The sequence below is a fragment of the Dissoconium aciculare genome (genome assembly GCF_010015565.1).
Source record: "Dissoconium aciculare CBS 342.82 unplaced genomic scaffold K489scaffold_4, whole genome shotgun sequence".
NCBI classification, from domain to species: domain Eukaryota; kingdom Fungi; phylum Ascomycota; class Dothideomycetes; order Mycosphaerellales; family Dissoconiaceae; genus Dissoconium; species Dissoconium aciculare.
Genome location: NW_022984954.1, coordinates 1385450 through 1410193, shown reverse-complemented (window position 1 = coordinate 1410193; position 24744 = coordinate 1385450). Strand labels below are relative to the sequence as shown.

Here is a 24744-nt window from a genome sequence, read left to right as displayed (position 1 = left end):
CTTCGATAAATAGAGAATCTTCTCGACTATGAGCTGCTCTTCATTATTGTTGAGTTTACGCGAGTTCGCAAGGGTTTGCGCGCGTGGGTGGATGCCGAGGTGTCTTTCGCGGAGGGTTTCAAATGGAACGTCGTATGCATTTGCTGCAGCTCGAAGAGATGGAACTTGGTGGGTAATATATGCTTGAAGGGCTAAAGAAAGTCTTCCCTCAGTTTGAGAGAGCATTGTAGGCAAATATTGTCATATAATAAGAGGAAGAAGCTCGAAGACGCGTTGTGGGCGCGTTTTGACCGGCTCGGTGGTGTGACCGGCTCGGTGGTAGGGTACGTTAATAGCCCGGGAGGTACTGTCACCTGGGAATCTTGGGAAGTTCATTATTATTATTATTAGAAACCACATTTCCCGTGACATCCTCGTAACGGACACGCGACCAAACGACGTACGACTCCTTTTATTACTAGACAACCACGCACGCGCACAACAGAAATATAGACACGTGCGACCGGTTGAACTTCACTCGCTTGTAAAGGGAAAGAAACGCCATCGTCTTCAAGAGTCCGTCGTTGGTCAGAGGACTTCCTACCGTCACGGACATAATCACCATCGCGTACATCACGGACATCACCAGCATTTCTCTGGCGACTCACCAAGACCTGCTTTGTTAGAGCGCATCGCCAGCACAGGTTCCTGCTGCGAGGCGGGACCAGGAACAGCACCGTCGACATCTCCACCTCGCACTCGACGATGCTTTTGCGGACGGACATCCGCTCCGTCTGCGCTGATGGCGGCTCCACCCAGATCTTCCTCTTCCAATAGTGTAGCAATCATCGACGGCTCGGCACAGGCCATTCACAATGCCCGGACCGCCTTGGTCGGTGCCACGACAGCATTCCATCGTGATCTTTCTCGGCCACGCGTCGCGGCACGACCCAACGAGCAAATGGCGCATCAGATCCGTGGGACAGGTGGGATAGGAGGAGGAGGAGGCGGCGGCGGAGGAGGAGGGGCGGGAAGTGCTGGACGCGAAACGTCTACTTCGAGGACGGCTGGGGGACTCTTTCCGGAGATGCCCGCGCGAGGTCAATGGAGAGGAGACTCGGCGAATACAGGAGACTCTGCGTGGTCACGTCCGTCAACGTCGCGATCGCCCTCACAACAAGCAGCGGTATTGGCCGCCGCTCGCGGAAATGCTGCCGCCGCCTCGAGTGCTGCACTCAAAGCGAACGACACATCGAAGCCACAGAGAAAGCCCGCAGTGGCACCCAAACCACGTCGGCTTTCGCTGAACCTATCGTCCAGGAGTCAGCCCGACACAGACTCTACTGATCCAACTTCTATCGCACCTACAACGTCCTTGGTTAATCTCTTCGAGCAGAAATCACAGGGACCGACGGGACGGCCATCGACGGCTCGCCCGGCGTCGATTGTGTCATCGTCCAGGCGGGAGATTCCTACAGATAGCCCAAAGTCGATTAAAACAGTGGGAGGGATCACATCGCTCTTTGAAATCGAGGTAGCAAAGGAGCTGAGGGAGACACCGACAAGTGATCGCAGAAACAAGCCAGATACGAGCATTAGCGATGGGACAGCCGCAGCACGGCCACCTCCTGTCGTGTCGATCATCCCAGCCTCGCAGGGGTCAGTGCCATCCGCCAACCGCAGCAGCAGCGCGAGGCCTGGTCGATCCGCGGAGAGGTTGAGTCCTGCGTCTGCTCGTACGATACGTCCGCCAGCCGGACCGCCGAGCCGCAATATATCGTCGCAGTCACCTCCCCGGCGTCCCTCGACAGCTGGCACTTTCTCCACTGGGACTCTGGCACGTCCAACCACATCCTCTGCATTCTCATATGCATCTTCAGTTCAAACCACATCCGCCCAATCCATCACAGCCCAATACAAACAAGCATACCCCAAACGATCAACTCCGCTGACCACCGGCGACGACCTGGCCAATGCACTGGTAGCCTCCAGCCTCGCCTCGACTCGCGCCCCTTCCCCCCGCCGAGTGCCACCGCCGCCCGTCCCCGTCCCACGCCGCCGGCGCCACAAACATCACCACAAGCTCGGCTTCTCCCGCACCCCCTCCCCGATCAAATCCAACCACACGGGCGGCATGCTCCACACCCTCCGCGCCGCCACGTCCTCCGACTCCCTCAACGACAGCGACTCCTCGCACGACGCCGGCCACCCCTACGCCAAACACCAGAAACGCCGCCTCGTCCGCAAACACCCGAACAAGCACCACGAGGGCGACCGCAAACGCTGGCGCGACGCCCTCACCGCCGAGGAGCGGAAGCGCTACGAGGGCGTCTGGGCCGCGAACCGCGGCGTCCTGTGCGCCCTCCGCCCCGCCGAACACCGCTACCTCGAGCGCAGCCCCCGCGGGGACCCCGCGGCGTTGCAACTCCGCGAGGCGCTGAAGGATCAGGTCGAGGGCGTGGTCGTCCGGGAGATCTGGAGCCGCTCGCGATTGTCCCGGGTCGTCCTCGAGGGCGTGTGGGACCTGGTCGTGGATTCCTTCCGATCTTCATCGTCGGCTGGTGCGGCCGCCGAGCAGCGCAATCTGTCCGGCGGCGGCGGCGGTGCTGCCGGGGAGGATGACGCGAAGCTGGTGGCGGGCAGCGGGCGGTTGACCAAGGAGGAGTTCGTCGTCGGTCTGTGGCTGATCGATCAGAGGCTCAAGGGGAGGAAACTCCCCGTGCGAGTGTCGGAGAGCGTGTGGGACAGCGTCAGGGGGTTGCCCGGGGTGAAGGTCAAGAAGATGACTTGATTTCCTTCCCTTTTCTCTTCCATGAATGATTGCTGTCAAACTTCTTGTTTTTGTTTTCCTCCGGATGCTTTTGCCAGAAAGGCGGGGCATCCCCCCTTTTATCATTTGGTGGTCAGAACCGGGACCTCTGTCTCCCTCGGAAGACCTGAAATGCGGTGCATTGGGGTCGGAGTTTGGAATCACCGTCTTTTTGGAAATGAAATGACATGATTCGTTCTTGTACAGTACTATGGACATCGTTTTGTTGTTGGGGGAGGGAGCGGCAATACCGCGCATTTGATATCTTTGTGAACCGTTCCCTTTTTTCTCCCCCTCAAATTCCCTTCTTCTTTTTCCTTTCCGTCTCAGGTTTTCATCTCCTCCCGCCAGAAAATACCACACGGGATGTCTCTCGCTCCCCACACGGTCATTCTTGCCGCAACACGCCTGAAACTCACGAGACCCGCCCCCTCCCTCCTCAAACCCCAAAAAACACTCCCACTTCGAGGGGAAAAAGCGGCCACCGCACTCCAATCACTTCGTCGCACACAAGCCCACCACGAACTCGCGGAATTCCCCCTTGGTGGCCTGGTCCAAGGCCTGTTCGAGGGTGATGCGGTACTTGTCGTAGTACTCCCGCTTGACGCGCGTCAGGTGGGCGCGGTCCCAGTGCAGGCGGACGAGGCGGGAGATCAGCAGTTCGTAGCGGAGCTCGTCGTCCTTGTTGTGCGCGGCGATGTCTTGGATGGCGTGCTGGAGGAGGAGGGCGTCGCGCGCGGGTTTGTTGATGACGCCGTTGAGGATGTGGGCTATGACTTCGCCCTGTTTTTGGAAGCGTCAGTCTCTGTGTCCGAGATCTTCCTGTTTTTTGTGCCTTTCTTTCTCTCTCTCTTTTTTTTCTCGATCTTGAGATGATTTTTGGATTTCTTTCTTCTCCCTCTGGGTTTAAAGGGGAGGGGGAGATGACTTACCACTAAATTGCCGCTCTTCCGCAGCGCCTCCCTCGCGAAGTTGTCCCGGTGGAATTTCTCATACGACCGCAGCACCTCCCGGAGATGCGCGTCGCTCCTGCGGACGATGATCTCCAACATGGCCGTCTCGCCCCCCTTCTCGGCGCGCACCGCCCGGTTGAGCACCTCGACGTCCCGGTGGATGTACTCGGTCGGGTAGGAATCCTGCTCCTCCTGGCGCCGCTCCTCGAGGACCATGAGGACCGCCGTCCGGAACTTGTCCATCTTGAGCTCCTTCTCCATGCAGCGGGTCAGACTGTCCCCGTAGCGTTTGTCCTTGAAATCATCCTTGATCATGCGGATCTCGGCGTTGGTACGGCCCATGAGGCTCTCGATCAGGAGCTCCCGGCGGCTGCCGTGGGATTGGTACCAGAAGTTCGCCCAGTAGCCCTCGCTCTCCCAGCGGCCGAGCGAGACGATGTAGACGGCCTTCCCGAAGTTGCCCGTGATCTTGGTCTTGATGTGTTTGGAGATGTTGACGCCTTTGCCTTGGACCTTGACGAGTTTCTTGTATTCCTTGCGGAGCTCCATCACGTTGTCGTGCGTGAGGCCCGGGAGGACGTCGCAGATGGCGTCGGTGTCGACGTTGTGGTGTTTGAGCGCGGCGGCGATGGTCTTGGCGTCGTCCTCGCCGCTGTAGATGGTGATGTGCTTCTTTTTGGACTTGTACTCGTAGGCTTCTTTGGCTAGCCGGTCGTTGTAGCGCGGACCTCCTCGGGAAGGTGGCGCGTCTAGAGGTTCCAGGTCGGAAAGGTCCGAGTCATCCGCAGGCCGGAGCGCAAGCGGCATGGGCGAGATCGACTGATAGGTTCCACGGTAGGCTTCCAGTAGAGGACTCGGGGGCGGCATGCCACCACCCATACCATTACCTTCCGGGCGAGACCCTCCTCCGCCGACCGACAGGTGGTTCATCCGAGGGACCAGTGCCGACTCCGGTGGGCCTATTGACAGACGGTTCTGTTTCGAAGTGGAGTTGTGACGACTCATCGCTCCTCGAGGAGCCATCTCAACAGTCTGCACATCACGGCCGTAGGAATTGGTCCGAGAGAGGCTCTCACGTGAGGGCCCATCCCGATATGGGTCCCGCGGGCCCGATGCTGGCTCAGGATATCCTCTATCATCCCGCCTGGGTGGTGGAGGGATTCCGGCGCCATGAGGAGGAAGATCTACACCTTTGGGAGCATATTCAACATACTGCGGCTCCGGAGCATAGCGCGGGTCCGCCGAGGCACCTCCTTGGCTGCGCTGGGAAGTGGAAGGCTGTCGTGAGAGTGATTCCTTGAAGCGCGAAAATTCATCCCCAAAGGCAAGGTCATCGTCGTCATTTCGCGAGCCTTTCCCGCCAAGAGCCGGCGGCGGTGGAGGATAACCAGCATTGCCAAAGCGGTCCGGCGGTGGAAAGTCCCCGTAATCCTTGGTAGAATAGCCGTTGTCACGCTCCGGATATGGCAACACATTCCTCGGGTTGGTCTCGTAGGGATCTGATCGCTGGCCGTTCCTGCTGCTTACGGACGAGGGCTCATAAATTTCATAGCGCGGCGCCGATGGGTCGTCAAACCCGCCTGGCATGCCCGATGAGGGAGGTGGGATTTGGCCGTATTGCGATTGTCGGAGAGCACTCGGGGGTTCGGGTGCTTCAGGTGCTCGCACGTTGCTGCGCGATCTGTCGCGCGTCCGGCCTGAGACTGTTGAGCCTGACCGTTGACGGCCCGATCGGTCGTCCGGTCGGAGGGACATGATTTTTTCCTTTCTTCTTCCCTCTCCCGCGAAATCACCCGCTGGTATGTGTTCGCGAAGATATCGGAGAGGATATGGAATTCTTGCTCAGGTAGGAAGTGAGGTGTGTTTACGAATGACAACCAGTAATCACAAAGGATGCATTTCCACCGGACGACAAAATGCACGAATGCGGCGCGGAGGACAGAAGTGGAAGTAGAAGGTTTACTGTAAGCGCCGTGGGTGAGAAAGAGAAGAGAAGAGAAGAGATCATGGCTCATCGTCGGGTCCTTTCCCTCTCTTTCCCTCTCTTCCTTCCCATGTACCGCCTTTACCGATTTAACGCGCGCACACCGATGGATCTGTCCTTTACGATGGATATGATCAAAGTTTGTTGTCTCCAGTGACATTTCCTCCCTCCGGATTCCGCCGTCGAGGATTGAGGCCGCTCTGGGCCGGTTCAACGAGAGATGGGCTGCGCTCATCGATTTCGAGGGGTTTTAGTCATGAAATTGAAGGGGCTGGACGCCTGTTCCTAGGGCAGTTCGCTTAAATTCAGCCCCAGCGCGCACCTGCATGGCGTGAGCGATCGAGCGCGGTTTAGCCTCGTCCTCTGTTGCAGCTTGCTTGTGCAGGTGGATAGGTAGGGAAATTTACGGGCATCTCTTTCATGTTTTGAACTGAGGTGCATATAACAACAAAGAGAATTGAGTTCTTATGAGTATTCCGTTGATCCGTCGTCGTCGGACCTGCGACTCCGAGCACGAACGGACAAGGACAATAGCACCCAAGCATAATCAACTTTAACGTGATGGACAGGACGGAATGCCGCACCGAAAATAACCTATTTATTTACTGTGTTAAAATTTATTAATAATACCCGTTGTTCCACCACACACATGTCTCGAACCTCGTGGACGTCTGACGTACATCGCGCGTGCTCCAAGAGACAACGAATGACTCTAGGGTCTTGGTCTACTCTCTTGGTTTATCTTGGGCCGCCACGCCTCTTCACAACATCGCCAGAAACATCACCGAAACCATTCTTACTCAACCCATGTCATGTATCGTCACTCGGCGACGTCCCGGAGATGCTGCATCTGAGTGAGACATACAGACAGTCACCGACCTTCCGCTTGCTATTCCCCGAGCGCTCCCCAGACCCGAGCGCAAATCTGCTCACCACATCACTTGCGACCTGCTCTGCACATTGCGACTATACTGCGCGGCGCATGCGCTGAACCTATCGCGACATACATCGCACAAACCGGACAGTCAACATGGAAGACGCGGCGAGGTTGAGGCGCAAAGATACGTCCAAAGGCGTGCCTTTGCGCGTGCTCTCGCTGGACGGAGGAGGGATTCGAGGATATTCCATGCTGATCATCCTGCAAGAGTTGATGCATCGCACATTCGTCGAGATCGAAGGGAGAGCGCCAAAGAGACATGAGATACCCAAGCCATGCGACCACTTCGATTTGATCGCGGGCAACGGTACCGGTGGGCTGATCGCCATCATGCTCGGCCGTCTGCGACTGGACCTGGACACCTGCAAAGAGGTGTACGTGCGCATGACGCGGAGGGTATTCGAGTCCGACAAGACGCTTTTGGGAATGCCTCTGAAGGGGACCATGTTCAAGGCGACCAAGTTGGAAGAGTCGATTCGCGACTGTGTACGCGAGCACACCGTCTTCGATCACGAAGGAAACGACAGCCTGGCAAATGCGGTCCCCATGACTCCCGGTTCGCCGATCAATACTTCCACACCATCGACGCCTCATTCTCCAAACCGGACGATGAGCCAAGGCAGTCGGTATAGTCAAATCGGGCGGGCGCCTTCGGATTACAGAACCTCTTTCAACTCGTCGCGTCTGGGAAATCCAAACGCACTGCTGTATGACACTCGGGAGAATCGGACGAAGACGGCAGTGACGGCGGTGCTCAAGGGAACCCCCGTCACCACATTGCTCCGCTCGTATGATTCCCGACGAGAGGCCGCTCCAGATGTCAATTGTACCATTTGGCAAGCGGGCCGAGCGACCGCCGCGACTCAGATGGCTTTCAAGCCTATCCAGATCGGTCAATCGGTCTACCTCGACGAAGGCGCAGGCAGATACAATCCTTCTCCCATGATCCTGGACGAGGCGGTTCAGAACGAATGGCCAGGCCGGGCGGTCGGCGTTTTCGTCAGCATTGGAACGGGCAAGCGTCCCGCCAGCACTACGAGTAGTCAGCACGAGTGGTGGGCAGGTCTGCTAGGCAGCAGCATGGACGATTTCGCGGACGCTCGGCGGAAGATGATTGCGAAACTCGAGGCTTGTGAGGACATCCATGAGTTCATGGTCAACCACCATCTAGCCGCGCGAGGCGTCGCGGTCGAGGACTACTTTCGGTTCAACGTCGAGATCGGGGTCGGAGAATTCGGCATGAACGAGTGGAACCGTTTGGCAGATATCAGCATCAACACCCGGAGATATCTCGCGGAAAACGCGACCCAGACACAGAGTGCGAACACCGCGACGAAGCTCGCCAAAGTGCATCTGGCCAAGATTCGGCACGAGCGTGCAGAGGCCCGACGACAATACGGCCACGACGGGCCTCAGTATGGTCAGCCAGGTCAACAATCATCATACAACAGCCGACCTTCCCAAGCCGGTCCCATCGCCGTCGAACTCCCCGGCGATGAAACCTTCCCGGAGGAGTCATTTTACGAACGCATGCACAACATCGCAGACCAGAAATATCCCATCACAGCGTCGGATCCGCACTACACACCTCACCACAGCACCTTGAACTACCGCTACTCCACCTCCAACGAGGGCCCCGACTCACCCATCCAAAGCCTCAACTCCCCAATAACATTCACTTCGCCACTTCAACAGCAGCAGCAGCAGCAGCAGCAGCAGCAGCAGCAACAACAACAACAACAACAACAACAACAACAACAACAACAACAACAACAACAACAACAACAACAACAAACCCGTCCCTCTCGAGAGTACTCCGACCCACCAAACCCCCTCTTCGACACCGATCCCACCCTGGCGCATCAACCTCCCCCTCGCGCCCCTCCTCCCCTACCGCCCAAAACCCCGATCTCCGCCGCCGTCGTCGCCGGCGAAAATCCCGTGCCATCGATGGGCTACCACCCTCATCGTCGGAGCACGGAGGCCAATTCCCCGAGGACGTTTATGAACATGGGCGATCTGGCGAGAAGGTTGCCGTATCCGGATGTCGAGGAGCCCCCGCCGCCGGTGAACACGGCGAACAAACCGCGGTTCAGCGGATGATTTGGCAGTGGGATTTTCGGGGGGAAACACTTTGCCTGCGTGCTTGCAGGTTGGAAGGTTTCGTCGGAGAAGTGCTTCCTGCGATCGGGAGAATCTAGGTGTTGCATATGATGACGACGATAAGCGTTTATAATGAACAGCTAATGATGAGGGTTACGATCATGAGAATGAGAGGATCACGCGTTCGGAGAACATTGGAGAGATTTATGACATGGAAGCGAAGTAATAGCTGTTGAACCAAGCATCTATTCGGTGCTGGATAGAACTTATGATAATGCACTCACTTCAGTTGACTGTACCCAGGGGTACTATGTATGGTGTATGGTGCACCGTATCAATGGGATCTCGTCTGTATGGTCCGCCGTATCGTCAATGTGCATCTCACTTTCATAATCAGGACAACAACAACAGATGTATCCTGGAGAGACATGTAACAGAACACAGGCAGGCATTCTCGACGGTCTTGAGGAAATCGCGTATTCTCAGGGGTCACGGGCTAGAAATCGCCAATTTATCAAGAGTTGACATAGGCCGCGGAATTGTGTTAATTGTCCGGGAGACATTGGACGACATCAATGCGCAGACCAATGCTCATACGCTTCGCAACTGCATGGTGATTCACAGTCCAACGCACAAACATAATACGATGAGTTGAGATGAACCCACGATTTCTATCGCCGCTGCAGCGATATCTCTTGCAAGGAAGCAATACAAGACTCCAGCAACATCAAGTTCGCCGCATCTCCGACCATGTCATCCGCATCAACGACGGGACTTTCTACCGTGACTTTCCGGATCCGACCAAGCCACCAGTCTCGAACGCCGCGCTCTTCCCAAATCTCTCCTTCTCCCTAGACGCAGCAATCTCGAAGCGGAATGCCCCTCCAAGCTGGGCTGTGCTGTCATCTTCGTCGCTGACCCGGACGACGTTCCTGCGAATCCTCGGCGGTCAACATATCTGTCTCCCGCCCGGCGCAAGGACATATCCACATCTGACCGCTGCGGGAAAGTCCCCACAGCAGGCCATCCAGTACGTCGGCTTCGACGCGGAGCGCGGGAGCAGCGTCGGCGGCAGCGATGTCCGGGGATCATATCTCAGCGCACGATATGAGAGCCGGCGGGAGGTGACGGATTTCTCCGTCCGAGACTACCTCACCGGCAACACGGAGCTCAATGCCCTGGAGGAGAAGCCTTCGGACGCGACGCTCCAGGCCCTGAACGCTATCGTAGAGCAATTGAATCTTGGGAACTTGCTCGATATGCCGGTGTCGAACCTCAGTAATGGGCAGACGCGCCGAGCAAGGATTGCTAAAGCACTGATGGAGTCGCCCGAAGTTCTGCTTCTGGATGGACCTTTTATGGGATTGGATCCGAGGACGCGAGCGACGATGACGCAGGTTTTGGGGCAGATTGTCCGAAGCGGGTCGACTCGGGTGGTTTTGAGCCTGAATCCTGATGAGGCCTGTCCGGAATGGATCAGTCATCTGCTTGTTGCGAAGCAAGATATGACGGTGCTCGCACAGGGCTCTGTAGAGAGCGTTTCTCGGGAACTCGAGGAGGCGGGCGAGACCAGCCCCGAAACCGCTTACCAATCTATGCTCACGACGAGAAACGCTTCCGGCGAAAAGCTCTCGATCAGTAAAGACGGCTACACAACAAGCAACACTACACAGTCTCTGGGCGAGCCCATCATCGAGATGCGAGGCGTCCAGGTATCCTACGGAGCCAACACCGTCCTCGGCGACTGGTCGCAGAACATCGATGGCCACGCCCGCCCAGGCCTATGGTGGACTCTCCGCCGGGGCCAACGCTGCGGGATCTTCGGCCCCAACGGCAGCGGCAAAACGACGATGCTCAGCCTCATCACCTCGGACCATCCCCAAGCCTACAGCCTCCCGATCGAAATCTTCGGCCGCTCCCGACTCCCCGAGCCCGGACGACCCGGCATCAGCCTCTTCGACCTCCAGCGCCGCATGGGCCACTCCAGCCCCGAAGTCCACTCGTTCTTCCCCCGCCAGCTCTCCGTCCGCGCGGCATTGGAGTCCGCCTGGGCCGACGCCCCGCTCGCGAGACCGACCCTGACCGGCGAAGCCAACCGGCGCGTGACAGCATTCCTCCGCTGGTTCGAGCGGGAGCTGAATCCTTCCGCACCGCCAATCTCCACCCTCGAGAGACTCGCCCAGCAGTGGAGCGAGCCCTCCCGACGATCGACCGTCCAACAAACCTGGGGGAACCTCCGACACGACGACAAGGACACCTCCTGGGCAGACCAGCTCCGCTTCGGCGGACTGCCCTTCGGCGCGCAGCGCCTCACGCTCTTCCTGCGCGCGCTCCTCGCCTCGCCGGACCTGGTCATCCTGGACGAAGCGCTCAGCGGCGTGGACGAGGCCGCGCGGGCCAAAGCCTTCCTGTTCCTCGCGCACGGCGAGCGATTCTCCGCCCTCGACCCGGCGACCGGATCGCTCCGGCCCAGCGTCGTCGCGGAGATCCAGGAACACAACGGCGGGGTCTGCTTCGCGGGGCTCGACGACCGCCAGGCCCTCCTCGTCATCAGCCACGCCCGCGCCGATGTCCCCGGCTGCGTGCGCGAGTGGATCTGTCTGCCCGAACCGGGCGAGCGGCGGGCGCCGAGGACGGGGAGGTTGACGGAACCGCTGGAGATTGAGCCCAAAGGGTGGGAGGAGATTTGGGGGCAGAGGGATGAATGAGCAGGATGAATCGGCTGGTCGAAGGGTTTAGCGTGGGTTGGTCGTTCGGTCTACATCACCAGCGGGATATGGAGAGTTGCTGTAGGATAGATGGGGGATGTGGAGTACGGAGGCGAGGTGAAACGAAGCCCCCATCGGATAGAATGGTCGTCTTTCCCCCGGCCGTTCTGTGCCGTCGAATGCACACGCGTGGCAGTCCACATGTCCCGGACGAGGAGGCCCCGCAGCTTTCCTTGTTCAGACGCAGGAATTGAAATCTTGACGCCGGGGATGAAAGTTCCCTCGGAATTTCGCCTCCGTGACTCGTTCGGCCTGGCTTGCTCTGCTCTGCTCATGATCGCTGGGAGCGGCGCCTCCCGGTACGGAATCGGTATCGACACCACGCGGGTCGTCTCGCGGGTGCGCTCGCAGCCCTGCGGCACCTTGGAGGCTGTCCCCCCATCCGTCGGTCGTTTCGCGTGTTCAGGGGGAGATTTCGGACCACCGGAGCGACGTTTTTGGGGGGCGAAACTTCTCTATGATATTATACAGATGGCGTACGGCCATATTGTGACTTTTTCCATCAAACGGTCCAGGGAAAAAACAAAACAAATGCCAATCCCTCTCATCCCGCTCCGGACCACGCAAAATTCGCCCATCTTTCAAAAACAAAAGAGAATCGCACATCCGATCGATCCCCCCCTCCTCCTCCTCCTCCTCCTCCTCCTTCTTCGGTCTACGCTCAAGGCTTCTCATCCACATATTTCGTGCCGGCGGGCTTGTCCGCCTTGGGCACCTCCTTGTCCTGGAAGTTCCAGTTGTTCAGGTAGCCGGTGCCGATGCAGAGGTAGTTGGCGAAGCTCAGCCAGGCGAGGTAGGGGACCAGGGCGTAGGCGGCGGTCTCGTCGACTTTGCTCCAGACGTGGGCGAGGTAGCCGACGGTGCCGGTGAGGGCGACGATGTCGAGGGAGGCTTCGACGGGGCGCTTGAAGTGGAAGAAGATGGGCATCCTGTCGGGGCAGTAGTGGTTAGCACGCGTGTTTCCTCTTTCTACCTCGTTTGCTGCGGATCCCGTGCCGGGAATGAGACGATGGCATCGGGCTTCTCGGTCTTTCTCTCGCTCCTTACCAGATGAGGTTCAACGCCAGCTGGATCGTGTACAGCGTCGCGCCCTGCTTGGTCAGCGCGACGGTCTCCGGGTTCAGGCTGTTGATGCCGGTCGTCCAGGCCCGGTATGCGGCCCAGCCCATGGTGCCGTAGAGGGCCGTCCACACCGGGCCGAAGAGCCACGGCGGAGGGCGCAGCGGCGGCTGTCGCAGCTCCATGTAGGTCTTCTGGGTCTTCTTCGGGCTGGTGGCGTAGCCGACCGCGGAGCCGGCGACGATGGGGAGGAGGATGGAGGCGGCGGCGTTGTGGAAGAGCGCGGCCGGCAGGGTGAGGTGCGGGATGTAGGTCGTCATGACGGGCGGAGGTTCTCGCTTCGCAGCGGGAGTCGTTGGATATGCCGTTGTTCACGATGAGGTGTGCTAGTTCCAGGACAATGTCGAGTTCGGACGACGAGTGCTGTATATACGTTGTGTGTTTGGAATCGTGTACGGCGGCCCCGGGGTATATGGAGATGGGTTTGGCGAAAGCCGTGGAAAAAGCCCCAGTGACGTCGGTGACAGACAGATTGTGCAAATTATGCAGGTTTAATGTAAAAAGCTGCCCGCCCGCCAAAGCCGTCAATCTGCGGCGTGCATGTGAAAGAGACGCTGCAGCAGAAGACGCAGAAGATCCCCGAGCCGGATCATTCATTTATTTGCACGTGATTCTGGCTGACCGTGATCGTGTGCCAATGCCTGTTCATGAGACTGCTGCTGGCAACGTCTCAGTGCCGTCGATGGAGAACCGAATATCCTATGGGCGGATCTTCAACTCATCGTGTATAGGGGAGTCACTCAAGAAATGACTCGAGTCCAGGATATCGAAGGCTTCTGTAGACAATTTCACACACGCAGAATAGAATATACGGGGAGAGTCGGCAAATTCATAGGAGAAGAAGCGGCATTGAGAAGTTGGGCTTTTTACATCGAACGTGATCTATTCAGACATACACAGGAGAGAAATGATGGTTAGATCTCTCTCTCCCTCGTAGATGAGAAAAAAAAGAACTTCTCTCTCGGCAACTCCGTCCTCCGAAAGAAAAATTCATTCTGTTCTTCTCCGTTGACATGGCAATCATCGTCGTTCAAAGCTTGGCCTTGCTCTGGGCCTTCTTGAGGATGGGGTCGAGCTTGGTGGCCTTCATGACATCGCCCTTGACCTTCAGCTTTCCGCTCATGAAGAGCTTCTGTGCGTTGGCCTTGCCGGCGACGAGGTCGGAGAAGGTGGCATCGGTGAGGTTGAGGGTGACTAGAAGAGGAGGAAGAAGACATGTGTTAGTTTTCCGATGTAGTTATTCCCAGTCCTTTTTTTCGTCTTCTGTTGGGTTCTGTTTTTTTTTTGTTCCATCTCTTCGCCATACGCCATTTGATGACCAAAGAAGAATCTTCTCGCGCGTTGGGGTTTCGCTCAAAAGAGGGAAAGGGGAAAAAGGGAGAGACTCACCACCAGCCTTCTTGCCGGCCGGGGCAGCGCCCTTGCCGAGGGTGCCGGTCTCCTTCAGGTCGATGTACCAAGCCTGCTCCTTGCCGGCGGTGTTCTTGAGGTTGAAGGCGAAGATGGCGCCGCCCTTCTTGATGGCGTCCTTGCGGTCGGCGTCGCTCTGGAGAGCGGACGCGATGGCGTCGAAGGCGGCGGAGGAAGGGAATGCGTCTGTTTCGGTGGCATGTCAGCTTCATTCGCTCCTCGTCACATATCATTGCTGGATATAGAGTGGGCTGCTCGGTGGTCGTCGCATGCGATGCCGATGCGCGCGCACGTGAGGGTGGTATCGTCAATCACTCACCGTCCTTGAGAGACATGATGGATGTGTATGTGGTGAGGGTGGTGGAAGGTGTTGTTGTGGTGGTTGTAGAGAGTGTGTTGTTAGTGGACGGGGAAAGGGAGAGAGAAAGAGAGGATCGTGACGAAGACGACTATATCGCACACACTGAGAAAGCGTCGGCCGGTCGGTCACTGTTCTGTTTCCCGAGGTGATTTGTCTCTACCGTAGCTGCTGGCCTCCGCAAATGACGACAGCTTCGGGCTAGACCGAGTTCATCTGGGGGACCGCACTGCACTGACTTGGACTACTTGACGAATCCGCTCGGCCTGGACAACAACAACAACCCTTATCGATTATCGCTTGCCGAGGCTGACCTGTCGCTCTTGTTATTACCGTCCACCAATGTAATGGCTCACGTGACAGCATACGGCCGATATCCATCGCCAGGCTGTTGAATGTCGTCGTCATTATTGCTGTTGTCGATGTCGTTTCGCACTGACATTACGTGGACCGTTCACACGGTGGGCGGAGACAGGTCGAACATTGTACCGTCGTGCACCCTGGAGTCAGATCTCGGGATCCCCGCAACAGGACGGGTTTCGCACCAGCAATTCTGACCCGTCGTCGGTCTGAAACGTTGCGACCTGGTTGTCATGTCGACGTCGTTCCCGACGAGCAGAGTCACTGAAAACCATCCCGATGCAGTCACTGGACCTTATGGACCTTAAAAAGCACTCACTCAGTCATGGTCTTCACTGCCTCTTCACCGCCAAGTTTGGACTGATGCCCTCCAGGACGGTAGGATTCATTCCCCTAATAGCTCTGGTGATCTAGCGCGGAGCCATCTCCGTAGCGATGCACACATCTCATCGCCTCCTGTTCCGGTCACCCAGCCTCGCTCATCAGCTACCGTGCACTCGGCGCACATCCCGCAGACGTCGATCCCGGCCCACGACGAGGTGAAGCTGGCGGCCCGTCTTGCCAGCAGTGGAAAAGATACCTCCTCTCAACGCAGAACTGTAGAGCTCATAGCAAGGATAGTCTGTGCACGCACCCCACGCTGTCAGCTCCCTCCTGCGACTTGGCACCTCCCGTTCGTTGCCGGGGAGGATTGCCATCGGCGTCTCATGTCACTTACAGCCGTTGACGAATCCGACGACTTGCTCATCGGTCATGCCGGTGCCTTTCGCCGCTCGGAGCGCCGCCTCTTGCTCCTGACGCCAGGCATATACGAATCGAGTGTCCTCCGCATCGCTTGAAATTTTGCAAATCAGCCCGTGCCGAACCGAAAGGGCCATATTCCGGCCTCCGCTCAGAAATCCAGCTGTGCTTACATGTAAATCAAAGCCGCGAGTTTATCAGTGAGGTCGTCGTACGCCCGCAAACTGTCGTTGATGAACGCCACGTCTTCCAGCTTCACCCGTCCGAGCTGGCCTTCGTATTCGTCGCTTCCCGCCGTCGAGGTCGCCTTCTCATGAGCGCTTCGCCATCGGGACAGCAACTCTTCATCCGGCAGGGCGCGGAAGCCCACACACCATCCCTCCATGATGACCACATCGACGGGTCGCTGACCGCCAGGATTGACGATGGTCCACTCGCTCCGCGGACGGCGGTCTCCTGCCCCTGAGAATGCGCTCTTGTCATAGCTGGGAAGAGAGACGTCTGTTTCCTGTCGAGTTAAGGCTTGCAAAAGCTGTGCTCCGGCGCGAATATCGTGAGTGCCGGGGACTCCCCGGTGCTGGACGAGCGGATTCGTGGGATGCGATCGAGCCAAGGCGACTTGTTCGTCGTGAGGGAGGTAGAGGTCGTCGATGGAGAAGACCACCGTGGTCAGATCGTAGCTAGGAGAGGTGAGCGTCTCTTGCAATGTCGCGACCTGAGATGAGAGTCAGGTGAACAGATCGTGCAGCAACTCAGAGTTCCCTTCGCCAAGGCATGTTCGTGTCTGTAGGAGCATGATTTCGAAAGGCACAACGGCCCCCTTGAAGATATCTTTCCAAAGTCGTGTCATCTGGCAGGATGTGTAGGGGAGCGATCATGGAGTGACTGTGAACTACAGGAATAACAGAGAGTTCTTCAAATATATATATGTTCGGATTACACACCTACCAGTGTAGTCTTCCCGGAGCCCTGAATGCCATTGACGCCGAGGAAGAGCGGCGGCGGCGGCGGCGGCTGGTTCGGTGCAGGGCCGTCTCGCTGCTCGGCATACCGAGTCCGATGTGCATCCAGACATTCCAGGATGAACGGAATGCAATGCTCCGACTTGTCATCGAAAGCGGTCGTCGGCATGTTGGAAAAGTCTTACTGATGGAAATCTTGCGCACACACACTCTGTCTTCAGGTACTGATCATCAGCCGCCGACAGGCAATCGCTTCGGAGATGGTGGTATGACGACGGAGTGATGTAGCACTGTACGTCTACACCTGTGATTGATGCCGCTGTGTATCGAGCTGCATGACTCGTAGCTCGTCGATACAGCTTCACAGTGAACGGTCGAACCTCGGGGATTTTCGTGAGATGTATGTCACCCGGACAAAGCACAAAGTACGTACGAGCCGAAAGAGCTTTTATCGGAAACGACTACGATCTAAGGCGTCCTCATAATTACATCGGTGGCCGACGACTTTATGAGGGAAAAAGAGACATGACCTTGGGAAAAAGTAATAATCCTGAGCTCTCATCGACGACTTGACCCACGGGAGGTGAAGTGACAAAGTCACGTGCCCTTCTTGAATTATCCTCGTATACACATTTCCAATCTTGCGCAGGTGATGCACTTCCAATCGATAGACCGCCGCCCGTGTGTGCACGTATACGATCATTTCACAACACAGTACAGTCCAATACAGTCCAATACAATTAGCAAGGTCCTCTTCTTCGTGCGCAGCCCACACCCGACTGCTGTGCAGTAGATATACAGCGCTGTAGCCCATTTTGTGTGTCTATTCGAACCAGACAATCGGATGACATGTGAAAGCCTGACCGACAATCCGCCCTGGACAAGAGGATTCCGTTCCATGGTTCTGTGGTCGCTCGAACGACCCGACCTCCGCCGCAGAGCCGGTGTGTATCTCAGATACAAAGCCTGACGAGGAGGGAGTGATCGGTCCCGACATGAGCCTGCATCATCCCACTCTCACCATTCGAGCCGCCCAGGCACAGCAGCGGTGGTGTACCCATTCGACTTCGAGGATTGTCAGGGAGAGTTGGCGGGACCAAGCCTCGTGATGGATTTCGTGTCTCCCGACCGTCATCCGGGAGGCAGCGTGTCCATCACCACCGCTCTGAAACCTGCCAAACACAAATCCCACGCCTGGCAACGTAATGATGGCGATATAGTGAAGTATATGTACTGTACCAGATGAGACGATGCATGATGTTCGGGATCATGCATGGATACTGGGGAATCGTCGTCGCGACTGTGACAGTGGTGGTACATACATACATCTGCTGGATTCTCAACATATTCAACGGCAGCTTGTGGTATTCAACGATTCACCATTACCCATCGTGTATGTACGGCTACGGCAAGGCACATGTCATTTCATACAATGTATATATCTATACATAACTAGGTATACGTACAATTGAATTGTTGCAGGTGGAACTCGGTGCCAACAAACCTAGGGGTATATACCTGGGTATAGATAGAAATATCAAGCGGTGTTCTGATCAATACTCATCTACGACACGCTCGACCGTCACATGTGAATTCTTGGTAATGATTGGTATTTACATAATATACGAACCCTACCTATGGCTCTTCATCGGGCGGGCTGAGAGGACAAGAAAGAAAGCTCGGCGGGCAGGACTGAGTGCAAAAAGATTGGCGGCGGAAGTCGGGTGTCCACCTGATGCGATGAACCTCAACCTCACCTGCAAACAAACCCCGACCAGCATCACGGGCAGCAATTCTGGGTGGGTGATCCCCGGGCCGTATAACAAACACAACATATCAACTAGGCACTTAGGTAACTACTGATGATCAACATGGGAAAAGTCGGTGATGATGATACTCCAACGACCCGCATGGTAGTAATCCTGAGGCATGAATGAATGAGTGAATGAATGAATGGACGGACCAGAAGTACTGTGCATACCATATCTATACGGTACTGTATGTGCTATATCTACGGCGTATACAGTATATACGGTATGTATTCGAATGGTATAATGAGAATGGCGATCATTGATAACAACAACCACACCCATCAGCATCATACCGTACCGTACAGTAGTCTCAAGCGTCTAGGGATCCTTTCATCTGCACATGCCATTGTGGAGTACATACGCACGATACCGGTAGTCCCTGGTCAGTGGGTTTCATACCGCGACCGTCGAATTGGTCCAGAAATGACGGCGCAACCACAACAAGACGACATCGACGACGACGACGACGACGAGGATGCTGATTCGATTCCGCTGCGGACGGAAGAAGAGCGCCTGAGAGCAAGACAACAAGAGGAAAAAAAGATCAGCCTTGGCCCAAACGGGAAAACTTCGACATGTAGAACTCGGCCCGTGATTGGCTGGACATTCTTCTTATCTCGACACTACTCCGTCTCGCTCCATTTCCCGCATTCTTATTATGTACTGCATTGCTCCTCTTACGTATTCGCTCGTCCCAGATCCAGTTACAGTTCCAGTTCTCATGGCTGACGTGCTTCTTCACTCGGCTCTTCTCTGCTGTGCAGCATGGGCATCATCATCATCGCTGGCTCGCTCCCTGCAGAGACGCTTTGCTGCCCGCTGGTTTGCCGCTGCCGCCGCCGCTGCTCTCTTTTCTCGCTCGCTCGCTCGCTCGCTCATCCAGCACGACGGCGACTACCATTTGCTCGCGTGCTTGACCGCAATGCACGCTCTTTTCGATTGGGAATCGTGCCATCAGGCCAGCTCCTGTAAGCTTCGAGACGGCATCTTCCCTATCGATTGCCATTTTCCGGGACCGTCCATACCATCTCGTCACGGGAATGACCATCACCAACTCGTTTCACACCCGAACGAGGAAGATCTTCTCCACTTTCCCCTATGGTGCCCGGCTTGGACGAGTTTCAGGTAGGTAATGGATAGGTCATCGTCAGGCAGATCTGGCCCATATGGTCCCCGTAAAGCCTTTTCGCGATTTCTCCCGGGCTCGTCCTGAGAGAGAGCCGAGAACTCTGTCATCGCTCTCTCTCTCTCCCTCTTGTCTGCAGCCCCATGTCCTCTGGGCATTGCAGAAATGTCATAGCGTGGCCGCCTTCGATACTCCCAGGCGGCGGCATACGCACTCCGCCCCTGCGGTACCCTCTGGCGTTCGATGTGTAATGGGAATACCAACATATCCCTCATTCCTGTCGCACACGCTGGACATCCCAGCCGGCTGCCATCTCGTTGGTATTTGACATTTCCCTCGCGGTACAGTTACTTACTCCTCAACGACTCGTCCGAGTCTGAGGGACTTCTTTTATATTTCCCTCTGTCCATCTTTTGAAGTTCCCACTTCAAACCTACCCCATCGTCTACGCGAACCCACCCCTGCTATCATTCCCTCCAATGACCCCAAAGACCCATCGCTACCTCGTCTTGATCTCTGGCCTGTCCGACGCCGCCGCGTGAGAGGGCTGTCTCGCGAGTGACATCGTTCACATTGGCCGCCGAGGCCGTGCAGGCGCGAGCATCCTGCGTGGTGACGGAACCCAGGTCTCTACTCCGAACGATTCGCGCTGATAAGCTTCATTCTGCCCATCACTCCCGCCGCCCGCCGCCGCCGCCGCTCACAGATATCGGACCCCATCTGAGAGATAACCTCGACGATAGCGGTAGTACACGCCATTCGCCGATTGGCCCGCCAGCAGCACAAGTGATTACCTTATTGGGTAACATAACCTGGGGTTACCAGTACCTCACCTCATCGACGACACAAACGACCCATTGAGAGAGAGAGAGGGCACATAGATTGACTTCGGGGTCCGCCCTATCTCTTCCGTGACGCTGCCAAATCGATCACTGCCGTCATGGCCGCTGCCGTAGCGATCCCTCCGCCATTGGCGCCTCGACCTCTTCCCCGGGTCCTCGCCGCCTGGACCCATCCTCCTCTGGGTCTCGAAGGCCAACAGACCTCTCCCGCCCTCAAGCAACTGCACTCGCACCCGACGACGACCTTCAGCCGTGCCCGCCGTGAGAGACCCTGTGACGGCTGCCGCCGACGCAAAAGTAAATGTGTCCTGCAGGAGTCGCGCTGCTGCGTGCTGTGTGAATTCCATAAGCAACCCTGTACGTTCGTCGAGAGCGCCCAACCGCGCAAACGCAAGGCCGAGGGGTGTTCCCGATCCGAAGCCCCGCCGAAGCGAAGCTCTCGCGTCAGTAGCCGACCGCCGACCGCCACGCCCGAGCCGGCAACGAAGACTGCCGAAGCCACCCTCAGATCTCCGGCACCGACCCTGATGCACCCCTCGCCTCGCCCCAGGGCAGATTCTATAGTCGTTGACAGTCTCGGTCTACGTCCACACCATCACAGCCGCTACCTCGGCCCCACCACCGCGCTCGACGCCTCACTGATTGGTCTGACGGCGGCGGACGACCGCCACGAATTCCGGACGTCGATGGGCACGCTACGCTCGGTCACGGAAGGAGACTACTTCCTCACCGCCGCCGACTCCGATGTGCGCGTTCCTGACGATGAAGTTCGTGCTCTGGCAGAGGTCGAGGAGACCGTCGGGCCGCATGGACCTGCGCTCGTCGAGATCTTCTTCCGTATTGTACATCCGAGCTATCCCATCGTTCGAAAGCAGGCCTTCCTCCAACGACATCGATCGGGCGAGGAGAGAATCGGTCCTGCCCTACTCGCCGCCATCTATCTCCTCGCGCTAGGCTGGTGGGATCAAGAGCCAGCCGTATCAAATCAACCCAAACCAGACGTCCCACGACTCGAGTATCTGGCCATCACCACATTGACCACCGCGATCCAACGGCCGAAGCTCTCTGCGATCCAAGCGGGACTGCTGTTGTTACAACGAGCCAAATCAAATACCTGGACCCTGAGCGTGCAGCTCGTCGCGCTCGGCCAGGACCTTGGCCTCCACCTGGACTGCTCGAGTTGGTCGATCCCACCCTGGGAGCGAAATCTCCGGAAACGGCTGGCCTGGGCCCTCTACATGCAAGACAAGTGGAGCGCCGTCATGCACGGCCGACCCTCCCACATCAACGCCGCGGACTGGAACGTCGCCGCCCTGACCACCGACGACTTCGAAGCCGAAGAGACCGGCGACCCCTTACTCACGCCCCGCGAGGACGAGGCGCCCGAGTACAACCAACTCGACCACGGCCGCACCTGCTTCATGCAACTGATCGGGCTCACCGGCATCATGGCCGAGGTCTGCGAGACCTTCTACAGCGCCAGGGCCAAAGCCGAAGACGCCCGAGCCGGCGCCTCCGCCAGCCAGCTGGTCCTCAACCGCGCCAAACCCGTGCAGATCAAGCTGAAGGACTGGTTCGCCAAGCTCCCGGCCGAATGCAAAATGGACCACAACACCACCCTCACCGGCGGCGAAACCTCGCCCGCCTTCTCCCAGCAAGGCCACCTCCACCTCGCCTACTTCGCCACGGAGATCAGCATCCACCGGCGCATCGTGCAAGCCCTCTCCACCAGCACCACCACCACCACCACCACCACGACCCCGGCCTACATGCTCTTCATCTGCCGCAGCGCGGCCAAGACCCGGCTGATCTCCGCGCTGGACTTCGTCAACCGGCTGCGGCCGGCGCACCTGCGGGCCTTCTGGTTCTTCGCCGCGCCCTTCCACTTCGCGCTGATCGGGACCTTCGGCGCGCTGCTGCAGGCGACGAGCCCGGCGCAGGAGGAGGCCGACTTCTACGCCTGCCGCCTGAACGAGTTCCGCTGGACCCTCGCCGTCAGCGCCCGCCAGGCCCCCTGGATCGCCGGCGCGCTGGACGCCCTCGAGGTCAACAAGGAGCTGTTGAGGGGCCTGCCGGAGAAATCCCCGGCCGAGAGGCTGGTTTGGGGGGATGATTCTGGTGCTGGTGCTGGAGGCAGTGGTGCCAGGCCGTCGATCGGCAGGATGGATTCGGTGGCTAGTGGGAGCGTGACGATGGCGGGCATGGGGGAGATCCTCGAGGAAGATGTCGATGGGGAGGAAGATGAGGAGGACGAAGAGGAGTGGGAACAGTGAGCCTTTGTTTTCTATGTTTGAAGGGAAGATCGTTGGGGATGTGGGTGGATGTGAGGGCGCACATTTTATTTCCCTTTTTCTTGGAGATTTTGGGCATTGATTTGCATGGGATAGATGTAAGGGATACCCTCATGATGAGACGAGCAAAGAAACGTGCACAGACGACATCCAGCTCAGAGAAGCTTATGAATTGCACGCTAGGAGACGTGGAAATACATGGTTTTCGTATTTGCATCATTTCATTTCATTTCATTTCATTCCATCTCATTTCTCGCCTGTGGACTTCCGAGTTATACCCCTAGTCGCATCATTGGAGATATCATCAAAGAAGAGATCCCTTGGAGATCCGAACCTAGAAGCTGACGCGCGAGACGTGGCCGTAGAAAGCCTTGCCCTGCTCGCGCGCGATCTCGAGCTCGAGAGGCGAAGGCTGGCGGGAGCCGTCACCACCAGCGAAGGTTCCGGCCTATATCAAGGAGAAAAAAGTTCGTGTCAGCGAGGAACCGTTCTATATGTGAATGCTGGGAGGCTGAATCGTCGACTTACACCCCATGGGCTGCCACCGTGCACCTCGGAGATGTTGGTGAGCTGGCCGAAAACGGTCTTGTAGCCCAACGGCACATAGAGGAAACCGTGGTGGGCGAAGGTGCTCATGGCGGCGATGGCGGTGCTCTCCTGTCCACCGCCGAGGCCAGCGGTGGAGACGAAGAGACCGGCGTATTTACCCTGGAACGAGAAAGAAGGGAAGTCAGCTCAATGTGTCGGAGGGATGTACGAGAAAGCAATCTTCTTCAGAAAGAAAAGAGCGGGAATGAGGTACGAACCCAGAAACCACCAGTCGACCATTGCTTGCCGGTGGAGTCCCAGAAGGCCTTCCATTGGGCGGGGAAGTTTCCGTAACGGGTCGGGATGCCGAAGAGGAAGGCATCGTACTCCTCGAGCTTGGATGGGTCGGTGAGGGTCTGGATGTTGGAGTCCTTGGGAGGAGCGTGCATCTTGGTCAGGACCTCCTGAGGAAGAGTCTGAGGAGCATAGTTAGTCATACGATCAGTCACGGAGATGAAACGATTTGCAGATCATAGTTGATGCAATCGATCGCAGTCGACGGAGCATCGCGTGAGGGAGGGATTGTTCATCGATGGTACGAACCTCTGGGATCTGGAACAGGTCGACGGTGCCGCCAGCAGCCTTGATGCCCTCAGCCTCAGCCTCGGCCAGCTTGGCGATGTGGCTGTCTTGGTGTTAGCGGAACGCGATCCTTTCGAGTTGCAGGTGAAACGTCGTCGTGAACATACCCGTAAAGGCTGTACTATCGGACGAATATACGTTAGCTGGTCGTCCAAGGTAGAGAGAATACTCCCTACTTACGTAGACAATAGCAATTCGAGGAGCCATGATGAAGTAGTAGTTGTAAGAGGATTGATGGAGTTGAGGAGGTTGATGAGAGAGGAATCAATTCAATGGCAGGAGCAGACCGGTCTTATATGTATTTTCGTATCCAACCCGAGTCCCTGTACAACCTCTGATGCGAGTGAAGTGGGCCATGTCGTCCCCAACCACCCGGGCCCATAGCAGAACCGACTAGTAATCAAACAACCACGAGCTCATTTCTAATCTTGGAAACTGCTTGACCCTGCTTTGTCCCGTGTATGCGTATTTCCCAAGGGACTTGACCTAAATGGCTATGAGGTGGATACCTAAGCAGTTCAGCTTCAGGTACGCGTTGGGTGTATTAATGGTCATTCAGTTCACATTGGGACATTTGGAGCATATCCACACCTGCGCTTGCTCAATGCGGTGTTTGTTTCGATTGCGAATCACATGCATCTGGTGACGTTGACGGCATTGGAGATCCTCCCCCCACCACTGCCCCGCGCTCTGTCCAAAAGCGGACTATCGGGCGCTCATTTAACGTCCATTATTGCTCATTTCCAACCAAATTTGGGCTTTGCCATCATTTGATCAGTGACAAGCAGCATGACGCAAGATATCAACCCGGACGGTACCTACCTAGGTAAATTAGCTATCATCTTGGGAAAATTGTACCTGGCACTATCGGGGCGTTCATGGGCATTTGTCGCCTTCCAAGGTTCTACCACAACAAGACTTGCTGTAGTGGTCGGTGGAACGTGCAATGCACACCTCGAAATACAGTGCTGACACTGCCTGGTGGAGCTGTTAGGTTGCATGCAAGCTTCTGCACAGGTCC

The 24744-nt window shown here is 56.9% G+C and overlaps 10 protein-coding genes across 10 annotated transcripts; 4 read left to right on the top strand and 6 right to left on the bottom strand.

Annotated features, from left to right (window-relative positions):
- Positions 1-3283: 3283 nt before the first annotated feature.
- K489DRAFT_315999 (Annexin) lies at positions 3284-5496 on the bottom strand (the record flags this gene model as incomplete). Its single annotated transcript, XM_033601127.1, has 2 exons — positions 3284-3571; positions 3721-5496. The coding sequence occupies 2 exons, from the start codon at positions 5494-5496 to the stop codon at positions 3284-3286; spliced, it is 2064 nt and encodes a 687-aa protein (XP_033461521.1).
- A 1277-nt stretch (positions 5497-6773) lies between these two features.
- Positions 6774-8282, top strand: K489DRAFT_299678 (FabD/lysophospholipase-like protein; the record flags this gene model as incomplete). Its single annotated transcript, XM_033600386.1, has 1 exon — positions 6774-8282. A coding segment is annotated over one exon (1509 nt), but the record flags the coding sequence as incomplete, so codon positions are not given.
- A 1139-nt stretch (positions 8283-9421) lies between these two features.
- K489DRAFT_316303 (ABC transporter domain-containing protein) lies at positions 9422-11473 on the top strand (the record flags this gene model as incomplete). Its single annotated transcript, XM_033601152.1, has 3 exons — positions 9422-10276; positions 10334-10867; positions 11039-11473. 3 exons carry the CDS (start codon positions 9422-9424, stop codon positions 11471-11473), a joined length of 1824 nt encoding a protein of 607 aa, XP_033461519.1.
- A 684-nt stretch (positions 11474-12157) lies between these two features.
- K489DRAFT_378901 (uncharacterized protein) lies at positions 12158-13186 on the bottom strand. The gene is made up of 2 exons (XM_033604516.1): positions 12581-13186; positions 12158-12462 (listed from the first exon to the last, which is right to left on the bottom strand). Exons 1-2 carry the CDS (start codon positions 12910-12912, stop codon positions 12195-12197), a joined length of 600 nt encoding a protein of 199 aa, XP_033461518.1. The 5' UTR covers positions 12913-13186; the 3' UTR covers positions 12158-12194.
- A 310-nt stretch (positions 13187-13496) lies between these two features.
- K489DRAFT_378900 (sterol-binding-like protein) lies at positions 13497-14445 on the bottom strand. Its single transcript, XM_033604515.1, has 3 exons — positions 14382-14445; positions 14042-14248; positions 13497-13846 (listed from the first exon to the last, which is right to left on the bottom strand). The coding sequence occupies exons 1-3, from the start codon at positions 14395-14397 to the stop codon at positions 13683-13685; spliced, it is 387 nt and encodes a 128-aa protein (XP_033461517.1). The 5' UTR covers positions 14398-14445; the 3' UTR covers positions 13497-13682.
- A 646-nt stretch (positions 14446-15091) lies between these two features.
- Positions 15092-17005, bottom strand: K489DRAFT_400338 (P-loop containing nucleoside triphosphate hydrolase protein). Its single transcript, XM_033606990.1, has 4 exons — positions 16470-17005; positions 15695-16236; positions 15499-15614; positions 15092-15402 (listed from the first exon to the last, which is right to left on the bottom strand). Exons 1-4 carry the CDS (start codon positions 16650-16652, stop codon positions 15263-15265), a joined length of 981 nt encoding a protein of 326 aa, XP_033461516.1. The 5' UTR covers positions 16653-17005; the 3' UTR covers positions 15092-15262.
- On the bottom strand, positions 16789-17515 carry K489DRAFT_183461 (uncharacterized protein). Its single transcript, XM_033599473.1, has one exon. The coding sequence runs from the start codon at positions 17295-17297 to the stop codon at positions 16932-16934; it is 366 nt and encodes a 121-aa protein (XP_033461515.1). The 5' UTR covers positions 17298-17515; the 3' UTR covers positions 16789-16931.
- An 839-nt stretch (positions 17516-18354) lies between these two features.
- K489DRAFT_369344 (uncharacterized protein) lies at positions 18355-19423 on the top strand (the record flags this gene model as incomplete). Its single annotated transcript, XM_033603026.1, has 4 exons — positions 18355-18396; positions 18510-18517; positions 18600-18871; positions 18993-19423. The coding sequence occupies 4 exons, from the start codon at positions 18355-18357 to the stop codon at positions 19421-19423; spliced, it is 753 nt and encodes a 250-aa protein (XP_033461514.1).
- A 937-nt stretch (positions 19424-20360) lies between these two features.
- Positions 20361-23001, top strand: K489DRAFT_393744 (uncharacterized protein; the record flags this gene model as incomplete). The annotated part of the gene is made up of 2 exons (XM_033606785.1): positions 20361-22361; positions 22473-23001. The coding sequence occupies 2 exons, from the start codon at positions 20361-20363 to the stop codon at positions 22533-22535; spliced, it is 2064 nt and encodes a 687-aa protein (XP_033461513.1). The 3' UTR covers positions 22536-23001.
- Positions 22407-23930, bottom strand: K489DRAFT_422972 (benzoquinone reductase; the record flags this gene model as incomplete). The annotated part of the gene is made up of 6 exons (XM_033608245.1): positions 22407-23001; positions 23082-23261; positions 23360-23557; positions 23685-23766; positions 23831-23844; positions 23904-23930. 6 exons carry the CDS (start codon positions 23928-23930, stop codon positions 22888-22890), a joined length of 615 nt encoding a protein of 204 aa, XP_033461512.1. The 3' UTR covers positions 22407-22887.
- Positions 23931-24744: the final 814 nt, after the last annotated feature.

Bases quoted from the DNA above. Each gene is read 5' to 3' on its own strand.
- K489DRAFT_378901 (XM_033604516.1), bottom strand. From the start codon at position 12,912: ATGACGACCTACATCCCGCACCTCACCCTGCCGGCCGCGCTCTTCCAC. The intron at 12,463-12,580 runs GTAAGGAGCGAG...CTGCCCCGACAG, and splicing joins CTGGCGTTGAACCTCATCTG to GATGCCCATCTTCTTCCACT.
- K489DRAFT_378900 (XM_033604515.1), bottom strand. The intron at 13,847-14,041 runs GTGAGTCTCTCC...CTCCTCTTCTAG, and splicing joins GGCCGGCAAGAAGGCTGGTG to TCACCCTCAACCTCACCGAT.
- K489DRAFT_400338 (XM_033606990.1), bottom strand. From the start codon at position 16,652: ATGCCGACGACCGCTTTCGATGACAAGTCGGAGCATTGCATTCCGTTC. The intron at 15,615-15,694 runs GTAAGCACAGCT...CAAAATTTCAAG, and splicing joins CTCGCGGCTTTGATTTACAT to CGATGCGGAGGACACTCGAT. The intron at 15,403-15,498 runs GTAAGTGACATG...GTGCGTGCACAG, and splicing joins CGTCGGATTCGTCAACGGCT to ACTATCCTTGCTATGAGCTC.
- K489DRAFT_183461 (XM_033599473.1), bottom strand. From the start codon at position 17,297: ATGGGCTACAGCGCTGTATATCTACTGCACAGCAGTCGGGTGTGGGCT.